The sequence below is a fragment of the Phalacrocorax aristotelis genome, chromosome 25 (assembly GCF_949628215.1).
Source record: "Phalacrocorax aristotelis chromosome 25, bGulAri2.1, whole genome shotgun sequence".
In the NCBI taxonomy this organism is placed as follows: Eukaryota; Metazoa; Chordata; class Aves; order Suliformes; family Phalacrocoracidae; genus Phalacrocorax; species Phalacrocorax aristotelis.
Genome location: NC_134300.1, coordinates 1,066,355 through 1,084,896, shown reverse-complemented (window position 1 = coordinate 1,084,896; position 18,542 = coordinate 1,066,355). Strand labels below are relative to the sequence as shown.

The 18,542-nt window shown below is 57.9% G+C and overlaps 3 protein-coding genes across 20 annotated transcripts in view; all 3 read left to right on the top strand.

Moving 5' to 3' along the window:
• The window catches only part of UBAP2L (ubiquitin associated protein 2 like), a 32,226-nt gene extending 20,101 nt beyond the window's left edge, over positions 1 to 12,125 (top strand). For 5 of the 17 annotated variants that reach the window (XM_075075318.1, XM_075075309.1, XM_075075305.1 and 2 more), the window contains 16 exons: positions 373 to 653; positions 1,475 to 1,647; positions 2,402 to 2,591; positions 3,203 to 3,257; positions 3,712 to 3,886; positions 4,084 to 4,156; positions 4,828 to 5,023; positions 5,120 to 5,208; positions 5,898 to 5,951; positions 6,599 to 6,680; positions 8,183 to 8,400; positions 8,490 to 8,595; positions 9,813 to 9,880; positions 10,204 to 10,401; positions 10,838 to 10,888; positions 11,515 to 12,125. In XM_075075318.1, coding sequence (XP_074931419.1) covers positions 373 to 653; positions 1,475 to 1,647; positions 2,402 to 2,591; positions 3,203 to 3,257; positions 3,712 to 3,886; positions 4,084 to 4,156; positions 4,828 to 5,023; positions 5,120 to 5,208; positions 5,898 to 5,951; positions 6,599 to 6,680; positions 8,183 to 8,400; positions 8,490 to 8,595; positions 9,813 to 9,880; positions 10,204 to 10,401; positions 10,838 to 10,888; positions 11,515 to 11,610 — 2,105 coding nt within the window. In that variant the 3' untranslated portion in view covers positions 11,611 to 12,125. The remainder of the gene's footprint in view (positions 1 to 372; positions 654 to 1,474; positions 1,648 to 2,401; positions 2,592 to 3,202; positions 3,258 to 3,711; positions 3,887 to 4,083; positions 4,157 to 4,827; positions 5,024 to 5,119; positions 5,209 to 5,897; positions 5,952 to 6,598; positions 6,681 to 8,182; positions 8,401 to 8,489; positions 8,596 to 9,812; positions 9,881 to 10,203; positions 10,402 to 10,837; positions 10,889 to 11,514) is intronic. The other 12 variants (XM_075075319.1, XM_075075312.1, XM_075075307.1 and 9 more) reach the window with 8 other exon arrangements.
• Positions 12,126 to 13,819: 1,694 nt separating this feature from the next.
• Positions 13,820 to 15,801, top strand: HAX1 (HCLS1 associated protein X-1). 2 transcript variants are annotated; one of them, XM_075075065.1, is made up of 8 exons: positions 13,820 to 13,957; positions 14,173 to 14,378; positions 14,489 to 14,640; positions 14,751 to 14,796; positions 14,915 to 15,030; positions 15,147 to 15,297; positions 15,371 to 15,513; positions 15,660 to 15,801. In XM_075075065.1, exons 1-7 carry the CDS (start codon positions 13,905 to 13,907, stop codon positions 15,487 to 15,489), a joined length of 843 nt encoding a protein of 280 aa, XP_074931166.1. In that variant the 5' UTR covers positions 13,820 to 13,904; the 3' UTR covers positions 15,490 to 15,513; positions 15,660 to 15,801. The 2 variants fall into 2 exon arrangements, with proteins under 2 accessions (XP_074931166.1, XP_074931168.1); XM_075075067.1 differs by having other exon boundaries at positions 13,854 to 13,957; positions 14,197 to 14,378.
• Positions 15,802 to 16,110: 309 nt separating this feature from the next.
• AQP10 (aquaporin 10) lies at positions 16,111 to 18,263 on the top strand. Its single transcript, XM_075074817.1, is given in 8 exon segments — positions 16,111 to 16,241; positions 17,238 to 17,345; positions 17,430 to 17,541; positions 17,543 to 17,579; positions 17,660 to 17,737; positions 17,740 to 17,778; positions 17,848 to 18,067; positions 18,143 to 18,263. Coding segments are annotated over 8 exon segments (846 nt in total).
• The last annotated feature ends 279 nt before the right edge of the window (positions 18,264 to 18,542 follow it).

Sequence of the window (18,542 nt, the reverse complement as noted above, 5' to 3'; positions counted from 1 at the left end):
AATGCAGCAGTGTTGGCAGAGGGGGGGAGCGAAGCAGTGTCAGGCCTCTGACATTCGGTGCCTCCACACAAAGGACTCTGACGTCCAGCTTTTCTTAGAGGATGGAGGACTTCTGCTGCGCAAGTTCATTTTGTCCTGTGGAGATGGTGGAAGAATCTGAGGGGAGAAGGGCTTAAAAGGCTCGGTGTTGACAGTGGTGAGAGCACAAAGCTGGGAGTGGAGCTGCTGGGGTTCCCTGCTCTCTGATTTTAACGGGCTCCAGGAGGATTTGTAGTGTGATGTGATCTTATTTTTCTTGATGCTGAGAAGTGTCAGAACTTGATTTAGTTTTAAGGAAACAAACCCTGCTAAGTCAGCTCTTGTCTCCCCCAGTAGATCTCAAGAACCCGACAGACTCTTCCGTGCATAGTCCCTTCACCAAGCGTCAGGCCTTCACGTCAACTTCAACCATGATAGAAGTGTTCATGCAGGAGAAGCAGCCTGTGGTGACTGCCTCCACAACCGTGCCGGCACCCCCTTCCTCGCCTCTGCCCAGCAAAACCAACCCTGTTCCCCAGATGTCCCCGGGGTCTTCGGATAACCAGTCCTCCAGTCCCCAGCCAGCACAGCAGAAGCTGAAGCAGCAAAAGAAAAAAGCATCGTTAACATCAAAGGTGCGGATCGATGGTGGGGAAGGAGGCACTGTATTGTGTTAGAGCTGCAGAAAAATCCATTTGGGTTGTTGAGGGAAGGGCAGGGCTTGACCTTCCTGCGGTTAGCATTGGGTGTTGAGGGGGTGACAGAGAAAAGCTCACCTGTCTGGGTCGAACAGTGTAATTCAGAGGATGCAAGCCTGTAACTACCCTCGTGTGCTGGGAAATGTGGGTACTAAAGTCATTTAGTATCCACATTAGCCCTAGTGAGGCCACATCTTGGGTGCTGCGTCCAGTTCTGGGCCCCCCAGTTCAGGAAGGGCAGGGAACTGCTGGGGAGAGGCCAGCGGAGAGCTACGGAGATGGTCCGGGGCTGGAGCATCTCCCTTGTGAGGAAAGGCTGAGAGACCTGGGCTTGTTCAGCCTGGAGAAGAGAAGGCTGAGGGGGATCTCATCGGTGCTTATAAATATCTGAAGGGTGGGTGTCAGGGGGATGGGGCCGGGCTCTTTCCAGTGGTGCCCAACGCCAGGCCAAGGGGCAACGGGCACAAGCTGGAACACGGGAAGTTCCCCCTGAACATGAGGACAAACCCCTTCCCTGTGTGGGTGCCAGAGCAGGGGCACAGGCTGCCCAGAGAGGCTGTGGGGTCCCTTCCCTGGAGACATTCACACCCCGCCTGGACGCGGGCCTGTGCCCCTGCTCTGGGGGTGCCTGCTCACGCAGGGGGTGGGATGTGATGATCTCCAGAGGGCCCTGCAAACCCCTGCCATGCTGTGATTCTGTGATTTTCTGTGCTTATCCCAGGCAGCGATTGACCCTTTCTGCTTTTTCTCCCTCGCAGATTCCTGCGCTTGCGGTGGAAATGCCTGGCTCAGCGGATATCTCAGGGCTAAACCTGCAGTTTGGGGCGTTACAGTTTGGTTCAGAGCCTGTTCTCGCGGAGTACGAATCGACGCCCACAACAAGTGCTGCCGTTAGCCAATCTCAAAGCAGCCTGTACACCAGCACGGCTAGGTGAGGACCAGGCGTGAGGAGGGGAACAATTAATCCAAGCAGGTAGCTTTGAAAGGTAGCTAGTCCCATGGACTTTGGTTAGCGGCATACTAGTAGACCCTTTCTGACTGCACCATGGTCACAAAGGGGGGACAAGGTATGCAACAGCAAAGCATAAGTTGCCAGCAGACTCATTCAGGCAGCTCTATGACTGATTGGCCTGTGGTACTTATACAGAAAGCAGATGTTTCCTGCTGTTGTTAAACTGTGTTGCTTGAAACACAGGAGGGGACCCCCCCCAGCACAACTGCTCCTTGTCCCTGGTGAGCAGATTCTGTGTGCTTTGCCCTGCTTTTTGCCTGGCAGACTGGGGTGCAGTGGAGTAGGTGTGTCTGGGGTGACGATGCCTTGCCAAAGGGAAGTGGTTCTGTCTCCTGTTGGGCTGACCCTTAATATCTGGCCGGTCCCTTGAGTGCTGCGACCTGAGTGGTTGGCAGTTCATGAAATGTCACCTAGAGCACAGCAGTGTGGGAGGCAAGACTGCAGCTAGGTGCCAGCATCCTCCTGTGGCTGGGCTAGCCCTTGTCGGGGTATGTTTCTCTGCTTGGTTTGCTTGGCTGCTTTGTGTGGTGCCTTTATGCTAATGTTTGAGGCTCTTTATTTTGAAGATCCGAAATGCAGAGCCGAGAGTCTGGGTCCGCAGCTTACAGCAGGGCTGCTTTGGAGGAAAATGTAAACTCCTTTTCTTTTTTTCTTTTTTTTCCCCTCTTTGTAGTGAATCTTCATCCACAATTTCGTCCAATCAAAGCCAGGAGTCTGGTTACCAGAGCGGCACAATACAGACAGCAACGTTTACCTCCCAGAACAGCGCTCAGGGACCACTGTACGAACAGAGATCCACCCAGACAAGGCGATACCCAAATTCAATCTCCTCCTCGCCCCAGAAAGATCTGACCCAGGCCAAGGTAGGAAAATAGCTTTGCTCACCCTGTGTGTTGAGTAAGCATAGTGTGTGAAGCACTGTCGCAGGGAGAAGCGAAGTCATTTATCAAGTGTTTCTGTGATTCTCCAGCCTCACTACACAGCTAGTGGACTCTCCTGAGAGCTTTCTTCTGGCTGCTGCCAGAGGCTTTAGTTATGTTACTTAACTTGGGGCTGGGCCAGAGGGGTTAACGGTGTTTAAGTTGGTATCAGGCCACGTGTCGTGTCACGCATAATTATCCTGCTGCAGGGTGGCGTTGAGGCTAAGGGTTTAGTATTGTCTTAAGGATTCAATTCTTGCATGCTGCACGCAAATTCAGTAACATGAATTTTGGCTAACAGACTTGGGTTGAGGAGTCTTAACTACCAGGAACAGAGAAATTTCTTGCACTGCTTTCTCAAATATGCACTTGGGGGTCATGCTGGCACTGGGCTGCTTGAGCTTGGGACTGACCCCGACGCAGTCTGGTGACATGTGCTGGTAGCACAGCTTTTTGACAACTGAGGAGGGAGTGTGGGAGGGGGCTGGCACTAGATCTGCCTCTGGAAACAAGCAGCCGCAATGCCCAGTACTCTTTTCTCTCTTCTTCCTCAGAATGGTTTCAGTTCTGTACAACCCACGCCGTTACAAACCACACAGGCCGTTGAAGGTAAGACTGTTGGTGCAGTGGGTGTCCCGAGTCTCTTGAACTGCTTGTATTCTTTGCTTTGGATGAAAAGCTTTATTTGTGCTAATAGCAAGTCCTTTCCCTGCTGGACTAATTGCTGCCACTGGATTAGTTGCTTGCCTCGAAATGTTCAGCTTTCTGCTGATGGATACATGAGATCCTTAACGAATCACTCCCTGATGACAATTTACTCTGATTTGTTTGTGAAAGGCACCTCATCTGTAGGTCTTGAAGCTCTTTGCAGAGCCAATGGCAGTGTTGGGGTAGTGAGACGTAGAACACAGTGACGCTGTCACAAGTGTGTCACTGGTTGGCAGCAGGGAGGGAACCCGCAGATCTCCCAACTCCTCTAGCCGAGCTTTCGCTGATCCTCACCACTGAATTGCCCTCCAGGAGCAGCTAGTACCTGCCCCTAACCCCGGGCTTTCGTTCGCAGGTGCTACAGGCCCCGCAGTGAAATCCGATTCCCCCTCTGCTCCCAGTATCACGCCCCTCAGCGATGGGGTATCAGCGTCATCCTTGCTGACAACAGCCAGCCAACACTCAACAGCTCTGAGCAGCCTGAGCCACAGTGAGGAACTCCCCAGTACAACCACCACCCAACTCAGCAGGTGAGGTGGATGGATTTCTAGAGAGGCAGAACTAGATAAGCAGGGATCCATAGTAGACATCAAAGTCTGTCTCATGCAGTGGGGAAGACTGAGATGGCTCATCCCATCCGAGTAGATGGGGAGTGGGACCTGGCCTGGTGCGACCAGTTGTGACCCTCGCCCCTTGGCTTGACAACCTTTTGTTCCTCCTTCCACAGTACGTTACCCACCCAGCAGAACAGTCTGTCCTCATCCACATCCTCTGGGCGAACATCGACTTCAACTCTTCTGGTGAGTCTAGGTGTGCTGTAGCGCTGTGTTCCCCATGCTTGCCCTGGAGAGGCGTGCCTGACCTTGGGCGTGCGGCCGGCAGGGTCTGTGGTTGGGACGGGAGCTGCCAGGCTGCTGGTAGTCCCGCTGGAGTTTGGGCGTTGAGTGGAGAGAGGATGGAGGGTTGTGTCAGAACACTATATATGCACCTCTGGCTCGAGGCTTTTGACACCCTGCCCATTTCAAACATAGCGTTGGCTGCTTTTGAGCCTGTAGCAGCTCTTGAAAGTGCTGCAGAGTTGTAACCAGACGTCAGAGCAAACTGGTAGCTAATGGAGTGTCGTTGTTTGAACGTATACACTGCTGGAGCTCCCGCAGTACAGAGTCCCTGGGTATTGGCTTCTGCAGCAGCAGAATAAATCTTCCTGCCGCAAAGGCAGTGTTCAGACATGTTGGGACGTAGCCACGCGAGAGGCTTGGAAGCATTAGGGGTTGGCTGCTATCAGGGCTTTGGACTTAAGCCAGATGCAAAGCAGGTTTCTTTGTAGCCTGCAGCAGCTGAGTTCATTGCAGGCTCTCGGGAGCGTCCGGGTGCAGAGCCGCACAATATTTTGAGTAGGCAGTGTCCTGCAATATTTCTGCACACAGTTCCATCTGCCTGGTCTCCTCACTCTCTTCCCTTCCTTCCCTAGCACACAAGTGTGGAGAGTGAAGCAAGCCTCCATTCTTCTGCTAGCACTTTCTCCACCTCCTCCAGCACAGTGTCAGCTGCCCCGCCAGTCGTAAGCGTTTCATCCAGTCTCAGCAGTGTCAGCAGCCTGGGCCTCAGCCTCAGTAGTAACTCCACGGTGACAGCCTCGACTCGCAGCTCCGTTGCAACAACATCAGGTGCTTTCCTGGATACTGCTAAACAGGAGGAGGGTGTGGAAGCTGAGAGAGACAGCTCCTGCTGTTTGCTTCACTGTGGAACTTTTCCTTTTTCAGGAAAAGCCCCTCCCAATCTCCCTCCTGGAGTCCCACCGTTGTTGCCTAATCCATACATCATGGCTCCAGGGTTGCTACATGCTTATCCGGTGAGTGGGACAGCTGGCTCTTGGCAGTTGTGTCATGCCACTAGATCCCTCCTAGGCTGTCTTCAGCTAGCAGGGAGGGATGTGTGTAGGAGAGAGACCAGAAACTGTAACATCAGCCCAGCAGGACTGCCTTAGATGGGAAGAATTTAGACCTGCTTTTTCCCCTAAAACAGTAGCAGAGGAAATCCATATGCCCTTGGGGGCAAATGTCTCTAACTGTGGTCATCCCAGAGCAGGTTCTGTCTGCCTGTTCTCTACAGCCTCCCCACCCTCTGGGGAGCAACAGCCCGTGGTCAGAGCGCAGCTCCTGAAAGCGTGGAGCTCTATTAGCAACGTGGTCTGTCAAAGGCCAAACAGGACAAGGGTGGCAACTGCCACAAAGTGTAGGGGTGTGTCACAGCCCTCTTCTGAAGGTGAGGACAAATTTTGGTGTTGGAATAATTTCTAGAGGAAAATTGTGAAGTGCCTTTGTGGCCTGGAGCAGCGGTGCTAGGCGTTGGTGCTCACTCTTCGTTTCAGCAGCTCAGAAAAACGCTCTTGGCAGCGTCAGTCTTGCGGTAGCGAGTGCTCGCTGCCTGCACCTAGGTAATTGTGTAGCCTCTGATCATCTGCTTCTGGCTTTATCTAATGTTTAGTAAGTGTCTTTATTTAGTCTGTGTCCCGAACATAATCCCCTGCTCTTTTTCTAGCCACAGGTCTATGGATATGATGACTTGCAAATGCTCCAGACGAGATTCCCGTTGGTGAGTACTGAAGCTGGCACGGACACGCCGCTTCCGCTGGTCTAACAGCTCGCCGGTGCTGCGTGCTTTGAGTGTACAGACGGGTCAGGCTGTGAGGTAGCCCTGAAGAGCCGGCCAAACGGGGTACTAAACGGACACACCTCTCCGTGGCAGTAGGGAGGAGTTAATCAGTTGCTCCTTTGAACTTTGGGAGTTAGGAGCACAGCGGTGTCGCTGGTGGGGCTAGCGAATGAGAAAGCGACAGCAGGCAAAGCTGTTTTGCCTGACATGGTGTGAGGAGCTGTCGTAGGTACTTGCCTCTGATCCTTGAAAGAGGCAGTAACTAAATACTTTTATGAGAATGGGTTTTATTTAGCAATATGACATGACCCTTGTGTTGTGAAGTGGAGGGGAAAGTCCAGGCAGTCTAAGGACTGCATACCAGTAGACCTTACTGGGTTCTTCCAATAGCCAGATGGGAGGGATGGTGCATGCTACAAAACCTGGGGTTGCTGTAGGCTGTTATCAGCCATGACATGGCTGACCAAACTGCAATACTCCAACATATCTAGCAGCTGCAGTCCAGAAATCCACCTTTTCCAAAAGATACTGCTTTGCATATTTGGACAGAGCTCCTAAAACTTCTCCTTTTGATTTTTATCCTTCAGGATTACTACAGCATCCCATTTCCTACACCCACCACCCCGCTGACTGGAAGAGATGGCAGCCTGAGCAGCAATCCGTACTCTGGTAGGGAAAAGAGACTGCGCTGATCGCATATCCTATCGGGTGTTCCAGTGCTGTTGTCTGCTGGCGCTACATCTGCACCAGCCTCTTGCACTGCCTTTGGTCTGGAGCAGGTTCCCCTGCAGCTAAATTCTTGATTTCCCTTTGATCGTCTGGTCGTGTCGAGGCATGTTACCAGGAAGATGTGGACAAGTAGGAGTTGATGCAGCAGTTGGAAAGGGAGCGAGGAGGGGCTGAAAGAATCTGTGAGGCGTGAAAGTGGAGAACTGCTTTTCAGGTCATGTTGAGGCAGGGGTTAAGCAGTGCGTCTCAAGCACTTAGAGTACAAATACAAAGAAACACAAAATCTGGAGAAATTACTTTTTTTTTAATCTGTGCAACAAAAAACAGGGCATTTTAGGACGTGTCAGACTCAAAGCAAATGCCCAGTGGGTGGCTGATCTCTCACTGACTTTGGTAGGTGCGTTTATTCGCACTGCTGATGCGCAGCAGGCAGGGGTTGTGCTGAGCTTTCATGTGCTTTAGGAATTGTTGCGCTTTGTGGATCGCTCTTTTTCCAGCACCGCTTCTCCCCTGCTTCGGCAAGAGCTTGTTTGTGGGGAAGTGCTTTGGCCTGGCACACTGAGGCCGAAATCCCAAGCTCCGAGTGTGGCACTACAGCGTGTGTAATTTGCCAAGTTAACATCAGTGATAATTAACGTTTGCGGCTATCCTGGACTCGCTTGTGAGCTGGGGCAGCGCTCACGCTGCTCTCACTGACTTACTGTGTGAGCTCTGAATGGGGAGAGTGTTTGGATGGAAGAGCCAAGCAGGTGCTCATACAGAAGCAGCAAAGGGAGCTTCCCCAAGCCCCACAGCCCAACCCTCACACAGTGCCCAGACAGGGGAGAGAGGAAGTGGTATTTCCGAGTACTCTCTGCGGGCTGCTGGGCCTCTGCAGCAGTGTTTGACTCCATGCCACCAGCAAGAGAGAGGGAGGCGTGAGCCCTGCTGTAAAAAGGAGCCATTCACACATCCTCAGCTGGAAGATATTTGACTCTCCTCTTCAATGAGGAGCTGTTTGCAAGTAGGGCAGGGCCCCTGGGCTGCTGCCCCGGCCTTAGGCCTGGCTCTGGAGGGAGTTGAATTGTGTTAGGCCTGCTACTGATGCATGGAGAGGGCTTAGGGAGAGCTCTGGCATCGAGGCTCTGTTGCTGCCAGTGGCAGGTTTATTCAGTGCCGGGTCGTAGGCTGACATCAGGCGGTGCAGCGCTAGCTTAGCTGCTGTGAGTTTCCCTTCCCCTGTGAAGGCCTCCTCTCAGGGATGAGGAGAGCAATAACAGCTTAGCCTTATCAGCGTGCAAGGGTCTGAGGGCTTGCAAGGGCTGCAGGCCTCAGGAGCTGTAGGAGGGAGGTTGATTCAAGTCACCGTTGATCAAAAGGCTGGGACACCTTTGGGCTGAGCTAGAACGGGCCAGGGTTTCACACGTCTGTTCATCAGTCTCCTCTCCTCTCTCACATTCCAGGTGATTTAACAAAATTTGGCCGAGGTGATGCCTCTTCCCCCGCTCCTGCAACAACTTTGGCCCAGCCTCAGCAGAGCCAGACCCAGACTCACCACACCACGCAGCAGACGTTCCTGAACGCAGCGCTGCCTCCTGGCTACAGTTACACCAGTCTGCCGTACTACACAGGGGTACCAGGGCTCCCCAGCACCTTCCAATACGGGCCCGCCGTGTTCCCTGTGAGTTTCCCCAGAGGCGAGGCGTGGAGGTGCAGCAGGAGGGTGATGCAGCGAAGCCTCTCCTCACTCTGCTTCTCTCCTTTCTGTAGGTTGCTCCTACCTCTTCCAAGCAGCATGGTGTGAATGTTAGCGTCAACGCATCAGCAACCCCTTTTCAGCAGCCCAGCGGCTATGGCTCTCATGGATACAGCACTGGTAAGACCCAACAGAGCATCTTTCTCAGCAGCAGTTACCGACAGTGGCAGGGCTTGTTCGCAGTCTCGCTGGCGGTGTAAGGGGACTGCTGTTTTACTGCCTCCAGCAGTAAGGGAGGAAAATCGCCATTGTGCAACTCGCAGGTCATTTGATTCTCCTTGGAAAGGCCCAGGCTTGTTCTGCATCGAGGTCTGGAGTGGGGTTGAGGAGTACGGAGCACTTCACACCCTCTTCTGTGCCCAGCAGCCAGATGGCTGGGGCCTTGGACTTGCATCAGAGAGCTTTAGCTGCTGAATTGTTTGGGGTTTTGGCTTCTGTTTGTTGGGTTTGGCTTTTTTTGTACTGCTGGTATGTGATCGATAGAACAATAATTATTCCAGATTTGGGGCTGGGGACTTGTTGGACTCCTGTGTTTGGCAGATGCATGCTTTCTAAAGTGTCCTTCTTGATTCAAAGATGTGAGAAGGTCGTGGACCTGTTGCTTGTCTCAGTACTGGTTTTCACAGGTTAATGTCTGGCTGACCATAAAGGGCCTGCCTTTGGGTCCCTCTTCCAGCCTTTAAATTTCTGCTGTGCCTTTTTTTCACTACATTAGAGCCCTTGAAGACCCTATTTTCTCTTTGCGAACACGCTTCAGCTCTGTACCAGGTCACCTGGTACTGTGTCTTTCAAACCTCTTTAATTTCAACATTTTTTCCAGGCCTTAAATGATTGCTGAGGCTTTCCTCTGTACCACCACCAGCCTGCATCAAATGTGGGTTGGGTGCCAGCGTTGCCAGTTGTTGCACCAACCATCGTAGCCCCCAGCTGTTGCCTTTACATGCAACAGCCTGTTTTACAGCCAAGGAGCTCTCAGGCCGCTCTTGCTACCGTGTCATGCTGGGAGTTGGTTTCCTTGTCTGCCTGCCGCATCCCCCCAGCTCTTCTCAGTGTTTCTATTTTCTGGGCTCTTCAAGAATGTGTGTTTCTCTGCGTGGCAGTAGGCCCCTAAATTTGTTTCTGGAAGCATTCAGAAACTGCTCATGTCCAGAGCAGCGGAACTTATGCTTGTACAGGCACTTTGCATCTCGGCCTTGCCAAGGCCCTGCTCGCTAGGGTGATGTCTGTGGCCCTACCTGGCCACTAGAGCTCTCCACCAACCTGATGCTAGCATTAGCAGCAGTAGCTCCTGCTGAACCAGTGGCTGCTGCCTAATGCTTGCCTTTCCTTCTCCCCAGGTGTATCTGTGACATCCAGTAATACAGGAGTGCCAGACATCTCGGGCTCTGTCTACTCCAAAACTCAGGTTAGTGTCTGGTGTCCGCTCCACGAAGGTGCCGCTTTGCCAGGGAGCGGAAGCCCAGCTCTGAGACGGCCTCCCTGGGTAGTGAGGTCTCTTCCCCTTAGAGCAGCCAGCCAGAGAGAAGGGAAATGCTTGGCCTTTCCCAACTTCGAGCAATTCCAAGCCCAGAAAGAGCCATGGGCAGAGACTCTGTCCATTTTCTGCACCACACGCTGACTCCCAGGCCCATGAATTGTAGAGCTGGGAAGGGGCATGCTGCCAGCCAGGGGCAGGGGAGAGCCGCCCAGCTCCCAGCCCTTACTCTGCCATTGGTGTCTCCTCCTCAGCAGTCCTTCGAGAAGCAGGGATTTCACACTGGAACACCGGCAGCCTCCTTCAACCTGCCTTCAGCACTGGGCAGCGGCGGCCCCATCAACCCTGCGACAGCGGCGGCGTACCCCCCAACCCCTTTCATGCACATCCTGACCCCGCATCAGCAGCCCCACTCACAGATCCTCCACCACCACCTGCAGCAGGACGGGCAGGTAAGCGGCCCCCCAGCCCCCTGGCCCTTGCTGGGGTATCTCCTAGGGCTCTTGCTCCCCCCCGGCCCCCCTCTCCCTCCTTCCCTCATGCCCTGCGGCGGACACACGCGGTGACGCGCACATGCTCACACCTGCACATACACACAGGGCCGATAAGAGGACAAGGTGAGGAAGGCCCGGGGTGTGCTCCACTGGGGGGTACTCGGCACAGCCCCCTTGCTGCCGGGCTGTACCAGGTACGGTCGGGTAGTGCCCCTTCACGCAGACATGCCTGGTACGCCCTGACTTCCCCCTTCCTCGGAGTGGCGGCTCCACAGGCCAGCAGCGAAGGGGTTACTCGTCACAGCCACGATCCCGCCATAGCTTTCAGGTCTAACCGTGGATTTCTATTGTCATAGTTTGTCCCTTTATTTTACATATCCTGGTACTGCAACAGCTTCCATATTTGCAGATGATACTGTGCTGCCAACGCCAGCAGGAAGACCAGGTAATGAACCTCTCTGATAATGCATTGCACTTGCCCTGGGGTCTCCCCCTGCCCCTAAGGCCCCCCAGGCTCACGTAGCCCCTTCCTTCTCCCCCCGTGGCCCCGCCAGGCGAGGAGAGAGGCCCTCAGTCAGTATGTGCACACACACACACCCGCGCGCACAGACACACACCCCCCTGCTCGACCCCTTCCCCTGCTTTCCCCCCCTTCCCTGCCGCGCGGCAGCCCCCGTGGAGCTGCCAGGGCCTTCGCTGCCTGCGGTCCTGGCATGGTGCTGGTCTGGAGGAAGGCGCAGAGCGGAGGGAGGGTCCTCTGGCTGCTGGGGCGGCAGACGGTATGGCGTGAGGGCCACCGGCTGGCTGCTCAGTGCAGGAGGCAGCTCGCGCCCCGGCGCCGGTGGCCCCAGGGAGCTTGCGCTGGGCTGAGGCGGGTCAGCAAGCACCGAGGAGCCGTAGCCCACAGCGCCTGGGGTCTGCGGGCTGGAGCCGTCCTGCGGGGGACGGCGGTGCCCCCGCCCGAGGCGTGCCAGCGTCGCCCTGCAGAGCAGGCCAGGGTTGGGACCCCGGAGACAGAGACACCGGTTTCCCCTCGATAACCCCCCGCTTCTTCTCGCCCCCTTCCCGCAGAGCGGCTCCGGGCAGCGCAGCCAAGGCAGCTCCATCCCCCAGAAATCCCAGGCCAACAAGTCTGCCTATAACAGCTACAACTGGGGCGCCAACTGAGGCTGGGGCGGCCCTCGCCCACCACTTGCTACCGGAAGAGAATCCCACCAAACGCGACGCCGAAGGATCCTGGGGAGGAGAGCGCCCTGCTGCGGGGCAGCGCCTGGGCCCCGCAGGCCCTGGGCAGGGCAGGGCAGGCCGGCAGGCGGCTCTGCGTTGTCTGTCTTCAGCCACCTTTCCTGTTGTATGTAATATAGAATTTGTATTTTTTCTTTTTTCTTTTTTTTTTTTTTCTCCTCTCTCTGCATTCAGATTCTGAACCGTTTGCCGTAGGGGCCTTTTTTGGTTTTTACTCCTTTCTCCCCTCCTCCCCCCACCTCCTGCTGCCCCAGAACCTCTCGGATCCAAAGGAGTGGAAGCTGCGAGTCGCCTACAGCAAACCCCCTTATTATTAGGAATAAGAACAGTAATTGATATGAACAGCATTGTAAGATGAATTAGTTGAAGTGTTTTTTTTGTACCGTGTTCTAAATTTAATGGATAAATGTGTCTTGTATATAAAAACAAAAACCCCACGCCGTCCTGTAGTTCTGTCATTTCCTCGCCCACCCTCCGCTGCTCTCTGCCACAGGCCCAGAGGAGCCCTGGAGGGCACCCCCCTATTTTACGTTCTCCATCCGTGCCCCCTCCCTCCCCACGGGCCCCAAGCGCAGGTCCTGCCCCCCCCCTTGCACGCTGTAAGTATCCTCTGCTTTTGGTTTTGGTTTTTTTTGTCCTTTTTTTTTTTTTCTATGCAGTCCAGATCTTGTATTTTTCATTTCAAACTGGTCACTTCAACTGAAGCCCCCCTGCGGGTGATTTACTAAAGAGAATAAAGGTCACAAAGTGATGTGTGTATTTTTTAATACCTCCCTTCTCAGCCTGGTTCCGTATTTTTGGGGCAGGAGGCCCTGAGCGAGGGGGGGGAGCGGTTCCCCCCACCCCTCCCCAGCTTTTTTTTCCTCTTTCCCCTCCCCTTTTATGGATTTTTCCTCTTCCCAGCTGTGGTGCTGGGCACCGGGATCCCAGCACAGGGCCACCACCCCCCTTTTCCCTGTCCCTTCCCTGGGCTGAGGCCCCTGCTCGCTGTTTCTCTGCCTCCCCCCGCACCTGCGCAGCTGCCCCTGCCTGTGGCTGGGAACTTGGCCCCACGCAGCCGCTCGCTCGCTTTCCCCCGGTGGGCTGGGGGAGAGAATCAGAAGAGTAAAGGTGAGAAAACTCGTGGGTTGAGATAAAAACAGTTTAATAGGTAAAGCAAAAGCCCTGTGTGCGAGCGAAGCGAAACAAGGCACTCATTCAGGCCTTCCCAGGGGCAGGACAGCAGGGCTCCATCACGCGTAACGGTGACTTGAGGAAGACTAACGCCATCGCTCCCAATGTGCCCCCTTCCTTTTCCCCCCAGCTCTATACCTTGGGGTCACTGTCCCAGCCCCTTGTGCCCCCCAGCCCCTCGCTGGTGGGGTGGGTGAGGAGCAGGAAAGGCCTCGGCTCTGTGCAAGCCCAGCTCAGCAGGAACTAAACCATCCCTGGGTTTCCATCCACTGCTTCCAGCACAAATCCAACCCACAGCCCTGTGCTAGCTGCTATGGAGAAAATTAAGTGTTCCCCAGCCAAAACCAGCACAGGGGGTGCTCTCCAGCCCCCTCCTCACTGTGAGGGCTGTGGGAAAGGACTGGCTGTCACAGGAGGGGGATCCCCAGTGTAGGGGGTGGGGAAGCCATGGATGCCACCTTGGACTCCTAGTCCCCCATCACCCTCCTCAGAAAAGTGCGGGAGCTGCTGCAAGGTAAGGGGCTGGGGGCTTGAGGGGTCCCTGCCTCGGGGAAGGGGGGCAAAGCTGGAGCTGGCTCCAGCCCTGCCCTGTGCTCTGGGGGTATCAGTGGTGGGATGCACTGATGGCGCTCAGCCGGGGGCACGAAGACCAGGCGCCTGGCAGGGCTGCAGGACCCCCGGACGGTGCAGGACACAGCCCAGCGCACCCCCAGCCCCATCGGGGTGCTGTGCAGGGCCCCCCCCCGGCCCTTCTCTGAGAGACCCCCGCGGGAGCGGCTTCCCCAGCACGGCGACGGCGGCCCCACCTCAGCCGTGGACAGCACGGCCCTGGGGCGGCCGGACGGGGGAGGCTCCGGCCTGCCAAGGGCACGGGCGGGGCAGCCCCGGGACCGCGGGGCCTCGGCGGGGCGGGACGCGGGGCCGGGGCCGGGCGGGCAGCCCCGGGGCCGCCTTCCCTCAGGGCCTCGCGACACCCGGCGGCGCTTTGCGGCGCTGCGCGGCCCCGGCGCTTTACGGCAGCGCGGCCCGGGGCGCGGAGCGCCATGAACTTTTACGACGCGTTTCGCGGCTTCTTCGGGTTCCCGGGGCGGCGCAGGTACCGGCACCCCCACCCCCCCCGGCCCCCGCCGCTCCCGGCCCCGTGCCCCTGGTTCCCCCGGCTGCGCAGACCCCGGTCCGGCCCCCCCCCGGACACCGCCCGCGCAGGCCGTGTCCCGGTTCTCCTCCAGCAGTCCCCTGTTGCCCCGCGGGTCCTGTCCCGGTGTCCGGTTGCTCCGGGCCCGGGTGTTTCTCAGCGCCGCGGTCCCACAGGCCCCGGGACCCGCTCTTTGGCAGCACGGCGTGGGATGAGGAGGAAGAGGAGGATGACGGCCCGTCCCTGCCACAGCCCCCTCAGGACTTCGGCTTCGGCTTCAGACCCGGCGGGTCCCGCGGCGCCTTCGAGGAGCTGTTCCGGGATGTGGGCGAGCTCCTGGGCGTCTTCGGGGGGTCCTGGGCTGGGCCCCCACAGCCCTTCGGTGGGAATGGGAAGGGGCTGCCCCCGCCGGGGGCTGAGCTGGGCTCTGGGGGGACCAAAGTGGGGCCCCTTGGGCAGCCTGGCCTGACCTGATCCCCTTTTGCTCCCCAGAGCGCCCCCTGCCCGGCCCTGGCGAGGGCAGCACGGGGCAGCCGCTGCGGGACTCCATGCTGAAGCACCCGGACAGCCCCGCTCCCAGCGCATCCCCGGGAGACCCTGAGCACGGCAGCGACCCAGCCCGGCCCTGGAGACCCTTCCTGGGGGTAGGTGAGAATTCTGCCTTGCGCAGGCTTGGCTGTGGCAGCTATCGGAGCCTGCTGTTGCGGTGTCGCACTTTGCCTCCCCGTCACCAACAGGTGGCTTTGCTTTGCAGCTGGAAGACGCTCACCCACCTCCTCCTGGCCTCAAGGAAGACCAAGGTAGGTGCCAGGAGCCGGGCCGCGGCGCCTCTGCCTTCCCCATTCTTCCTGCCTGCACTGCCGCAGCCTTTGGGACACGTTCCCACGCTGCTGTCACCATCTCTTTTCTCCCCCATAGACCTGGACTCCCAAGTGTCCTCTGCGGGGTTGGGGACTATCCTGAGACCTGACGAGCCCAAGTCCCACTCTTACTTCCAGAGTGTCTCCATCACCAAAGTGACTCTCCCTGATGGGGTGAGTGTCCCCAGTGGGTACCGCGATGGGCCACGGGTGACCTGAGAACACCATCCCTGGCCCAAGGAGCAGAGCCCAGGGTGGTGGCGCCTCTCATGGCTTGGTGCTCTGCGCAGGCAGTGGAGGAGCGACGGACCGTGCAGGACAGCCAGGGCTGCTGGGAGACAACGGTGACGCGCCGGAGGGGGGACCAGGCTTTCATCACCACCACCAAAGAGGATGGGCGGAGCAAGGACTACCGGGAGGAGGTGGTCAACATGGATGACCGTGAGTGGGGCACTGGGGAGAGTGAGGGGAGCTGGCTGGGTCCCCTGTGAGCCAGCTCTCCCTGCTCTCCCAGGGGAGCTGGCACAGTTTGCAGGCACATGGCCATGGCAGGATGAGTTCCGCCCGCCCAACCTGAGCGACCCTTCATCCACCCTGGGCAGCTTCTTCCGACGCTGGTTCTCGAGCTGGTAGCTGTGCCCCACGGCTAAGCACCCTGTATGTGTGATGGGTGTGAGCTGGGGGGACCCCAGGACTTCCCAGGGCTGTGGGGATGGACACCGGCTGTGGCAGTCAGGGCTGCCGGCTCCATCCAGGGCGGGCTGTGGGCAGCTGCCTCTTCTCACCACCTGCTTTTGTTGCAGATGGGTCAGATCCCACTGGGAGCTGGCATCTGGGCTGGGGGGCTGCCCACCTTCTGGAGTGCTGTGGAGCTGCAGGGACCCCTGTGGGGGCCGAATGTGTGTGTGTGCATGTGTACAGAGCAATAAAGTCTATTTATGCTAACAGTGACCTGCCAGGCTCCTTCAGGCTGGAACCTCCCCGATTTGGAGGCAGGGACCCATATGGCTCTTGGGGCAGTTCCTGGGGGCTGCCTCACGGTTACAGGCAGCCACTGCGCTCTTCTGCCCTGGCCCTGTGCCCATGCAGCTCCCTGCCCACCTCCCTCTCCCCTTTCCCTGCCTGCCCAGTGCTGTGCTAATGCCTCCCCTGGGCCGCTCTCAAGGGCCTGGGAACCTTTCCAAGGCCTCTTCATTAGCAGTTGTGCTTGGGCAGGGATCTAGCAGGGAAAGAGGGGGGCTCCCTGGAGGCGAAATGCCTGTGCCAGCTCACCTGAGCATGGGGTCTCAGTTCCCCATGGCTGCTCAGGGACCCTCAGAGGGCTCTCTCCAGGTCTGGTGCTGGGGGATGCCTTCGTCACAAGGCACCACTGTCCCCGGCCCCACGTGAGACTCTGGTCCCTTTCAGGCATCTCCCTGTGCTGTGGCCCTGAGTGGTTTAAAGTCTGTGTGTTTTCACCCACCCCAGCCCCAGGGCTCATAAAATTGCTCTGGGGTGGAGGCACCACCAACCACTGTTGCTGCTGCCTGTTCCCAGACAGTCCCATGGGCACCACTTCCTTCTTGAAGAGGGGCCCAGGCTCTGCTCTGCATCTGGAGCCACCTGGCGTGGGAGCGCCTGGCTGAGCTGCTGGCTGTCCTCACGCTCAGCATGAGCAGGGCATGCGGCTGGATGTGCAGGGACAGGGCTGACTGCGGGCCGGTGGCAGGCACTGGGGGTCCCAGGGCTCCCCTGCCCATCCCTTGCCGGGGGGTTTTGGGACTGTGCCATGCTCGCCAAGTGACTCAGCACTGCCTGGCCTCTCACTTGGACCCTGTTCCTGTGGCGTGGTACGGCCTCTGCCACGGTGGCTCTGGCACAATAAGGGCCCAGGCGCTGCCACATGGTGCCTGAGGGAGCGGCCCTGGGCAGTGGGTGCTTTTGATGCCCCCTGCCCTGAAGCAGGCAAAGGCTGAGGGCTCTGGAGCCGTGCTTGGCGTTTGGGCTGCATCCTGCAACAGCGAATGGTGACACCACGGCCGCACTGGTGGCACCCCTTCCCTGCAGTCTCCCCAGGGAAGCAGATTACTTAATTGCTGATAATTTATTTACCTTGCCGCCAAAACCACAAGCAAGAGCAGTAACTGCCTCCCTGCCTGTCCCTACCCAGTGCCCAAAGCTGGAGCCCAGGGGATGGGGGAGCAAACCCACAGAGACAGCACAGGTGGAGGCACCGGAGCAGCCCTCGCCTCGCTGCCCTTCTGCTGCCTGAGATCAGCGCTGATCCCACCAGCAGCTGCAGCGTGGTGGGGCAGCAGCCCTTGGGGAGTGGGGGAGGCTCAGCCGAGAGCCGGGGAGCTGCAGTGAAGCCATGTCCCTCTTCTCCATCTGGTTGCCCTGAGCAACTTGGCATGGGTGGTCACCAGCCCTGGGACAAAGGGGAACATCCTCACCACTCAGCTGACGGGCTCCCTGGCCATCATGGTGGCTACACGGCAGGGGAGCCTCCAGTGAGGCTGGGAAGGGAGTCCCAGCTCCCAGAGTCCCCTGGCTCCAGATGCCCTGGGACCCTTTGCTCCCAGCCCCTCCCCTAGCTTGGATGCAGGGGCCCACCTGAATCCAGCGTTCTCCCTTGCCACGCGCCCACTGGAGCAGTTTCCCTGGTGGAAGTTTCCCATCTTCATGGCCGTGCAGACCTGGGGCTGTTTTCATCTCCACTGGAGCCATCTACACCCTCTGTTCTGGTATGGGGAGGTGGGTGGGCACCTGGTGGGGGAACACCACAGCCCTGCCGGGGTGATTGGGCTCTGCCCCTGCTCCGCAGGCACCGTCTGCTGCTACAGCAATGGGACCCTCAATGCCTCCAGCCCCCAGGAAACCGCCTCCACCTTTGCCACCTACCCCACTACCTGTCCCTCTCCAACAGCTTCTTGGACCAGGAGGGTGCTGGTGTTGGCTCCCTCAGATGCCTCCAGCGGTGTCAGTCCCTGCAGCGCTGACCTGCCACGCCAGCCCCACAGGGGGTGGGCACGGCACTGCTGATCACGGGCATCCTGGACACCTGCAACAAGGGTGTCCCCAAGGGCCTGGAGCCAGTGGCTATGGCCCTGCTGATGTTCTCAATCGGGATGGCCGTGGGCTTCAACTGCAGCTGCCCCATGAACCCCATGCAGGCGTTTGGGCCCTGGCTCTTCACCTACATGGCAAGTTGGGACACAGAGGTCTTCTTCAGGTGGGCAGAGGGAAGGGGGTGAGGTAGGGGGGTGGCAGGGATGACCCCCTGCCCACCATGCACCATCCCCAGCAGGGGCAATAGGTGGTGGTGGATGCTGATGGTGGCACCGCTGCTGGGGGTGGCTGTGGGCTCAGCCCTTTATCAGCTCCTGGCTTTACATCACCTGGCAGAGGAGGGCGACCCACCGAGCTGAGCTGAGCTCCATGGACCTCCTCAGCACCACCATCCCCCCAGACACTGAGATGTCATCCAGGGAGGATGCTGGGAAGACGCTGCTCCAGAATTGGTGACACCAGGGACGCCCCACCGCCCTGAGCCAGCAGCATGGTCCCACCCGCAGCCCCAGTCACACCATTAAATGAGCCCAGAGGCCATGGGGTGCTGCATGTCTGGACATGGGGACAGCAGCACAGGGGGCATGGAGGGAGGCAGCAGTCCCCAGCCCCACCAGAGCCTGGCTGCATGAGGACCC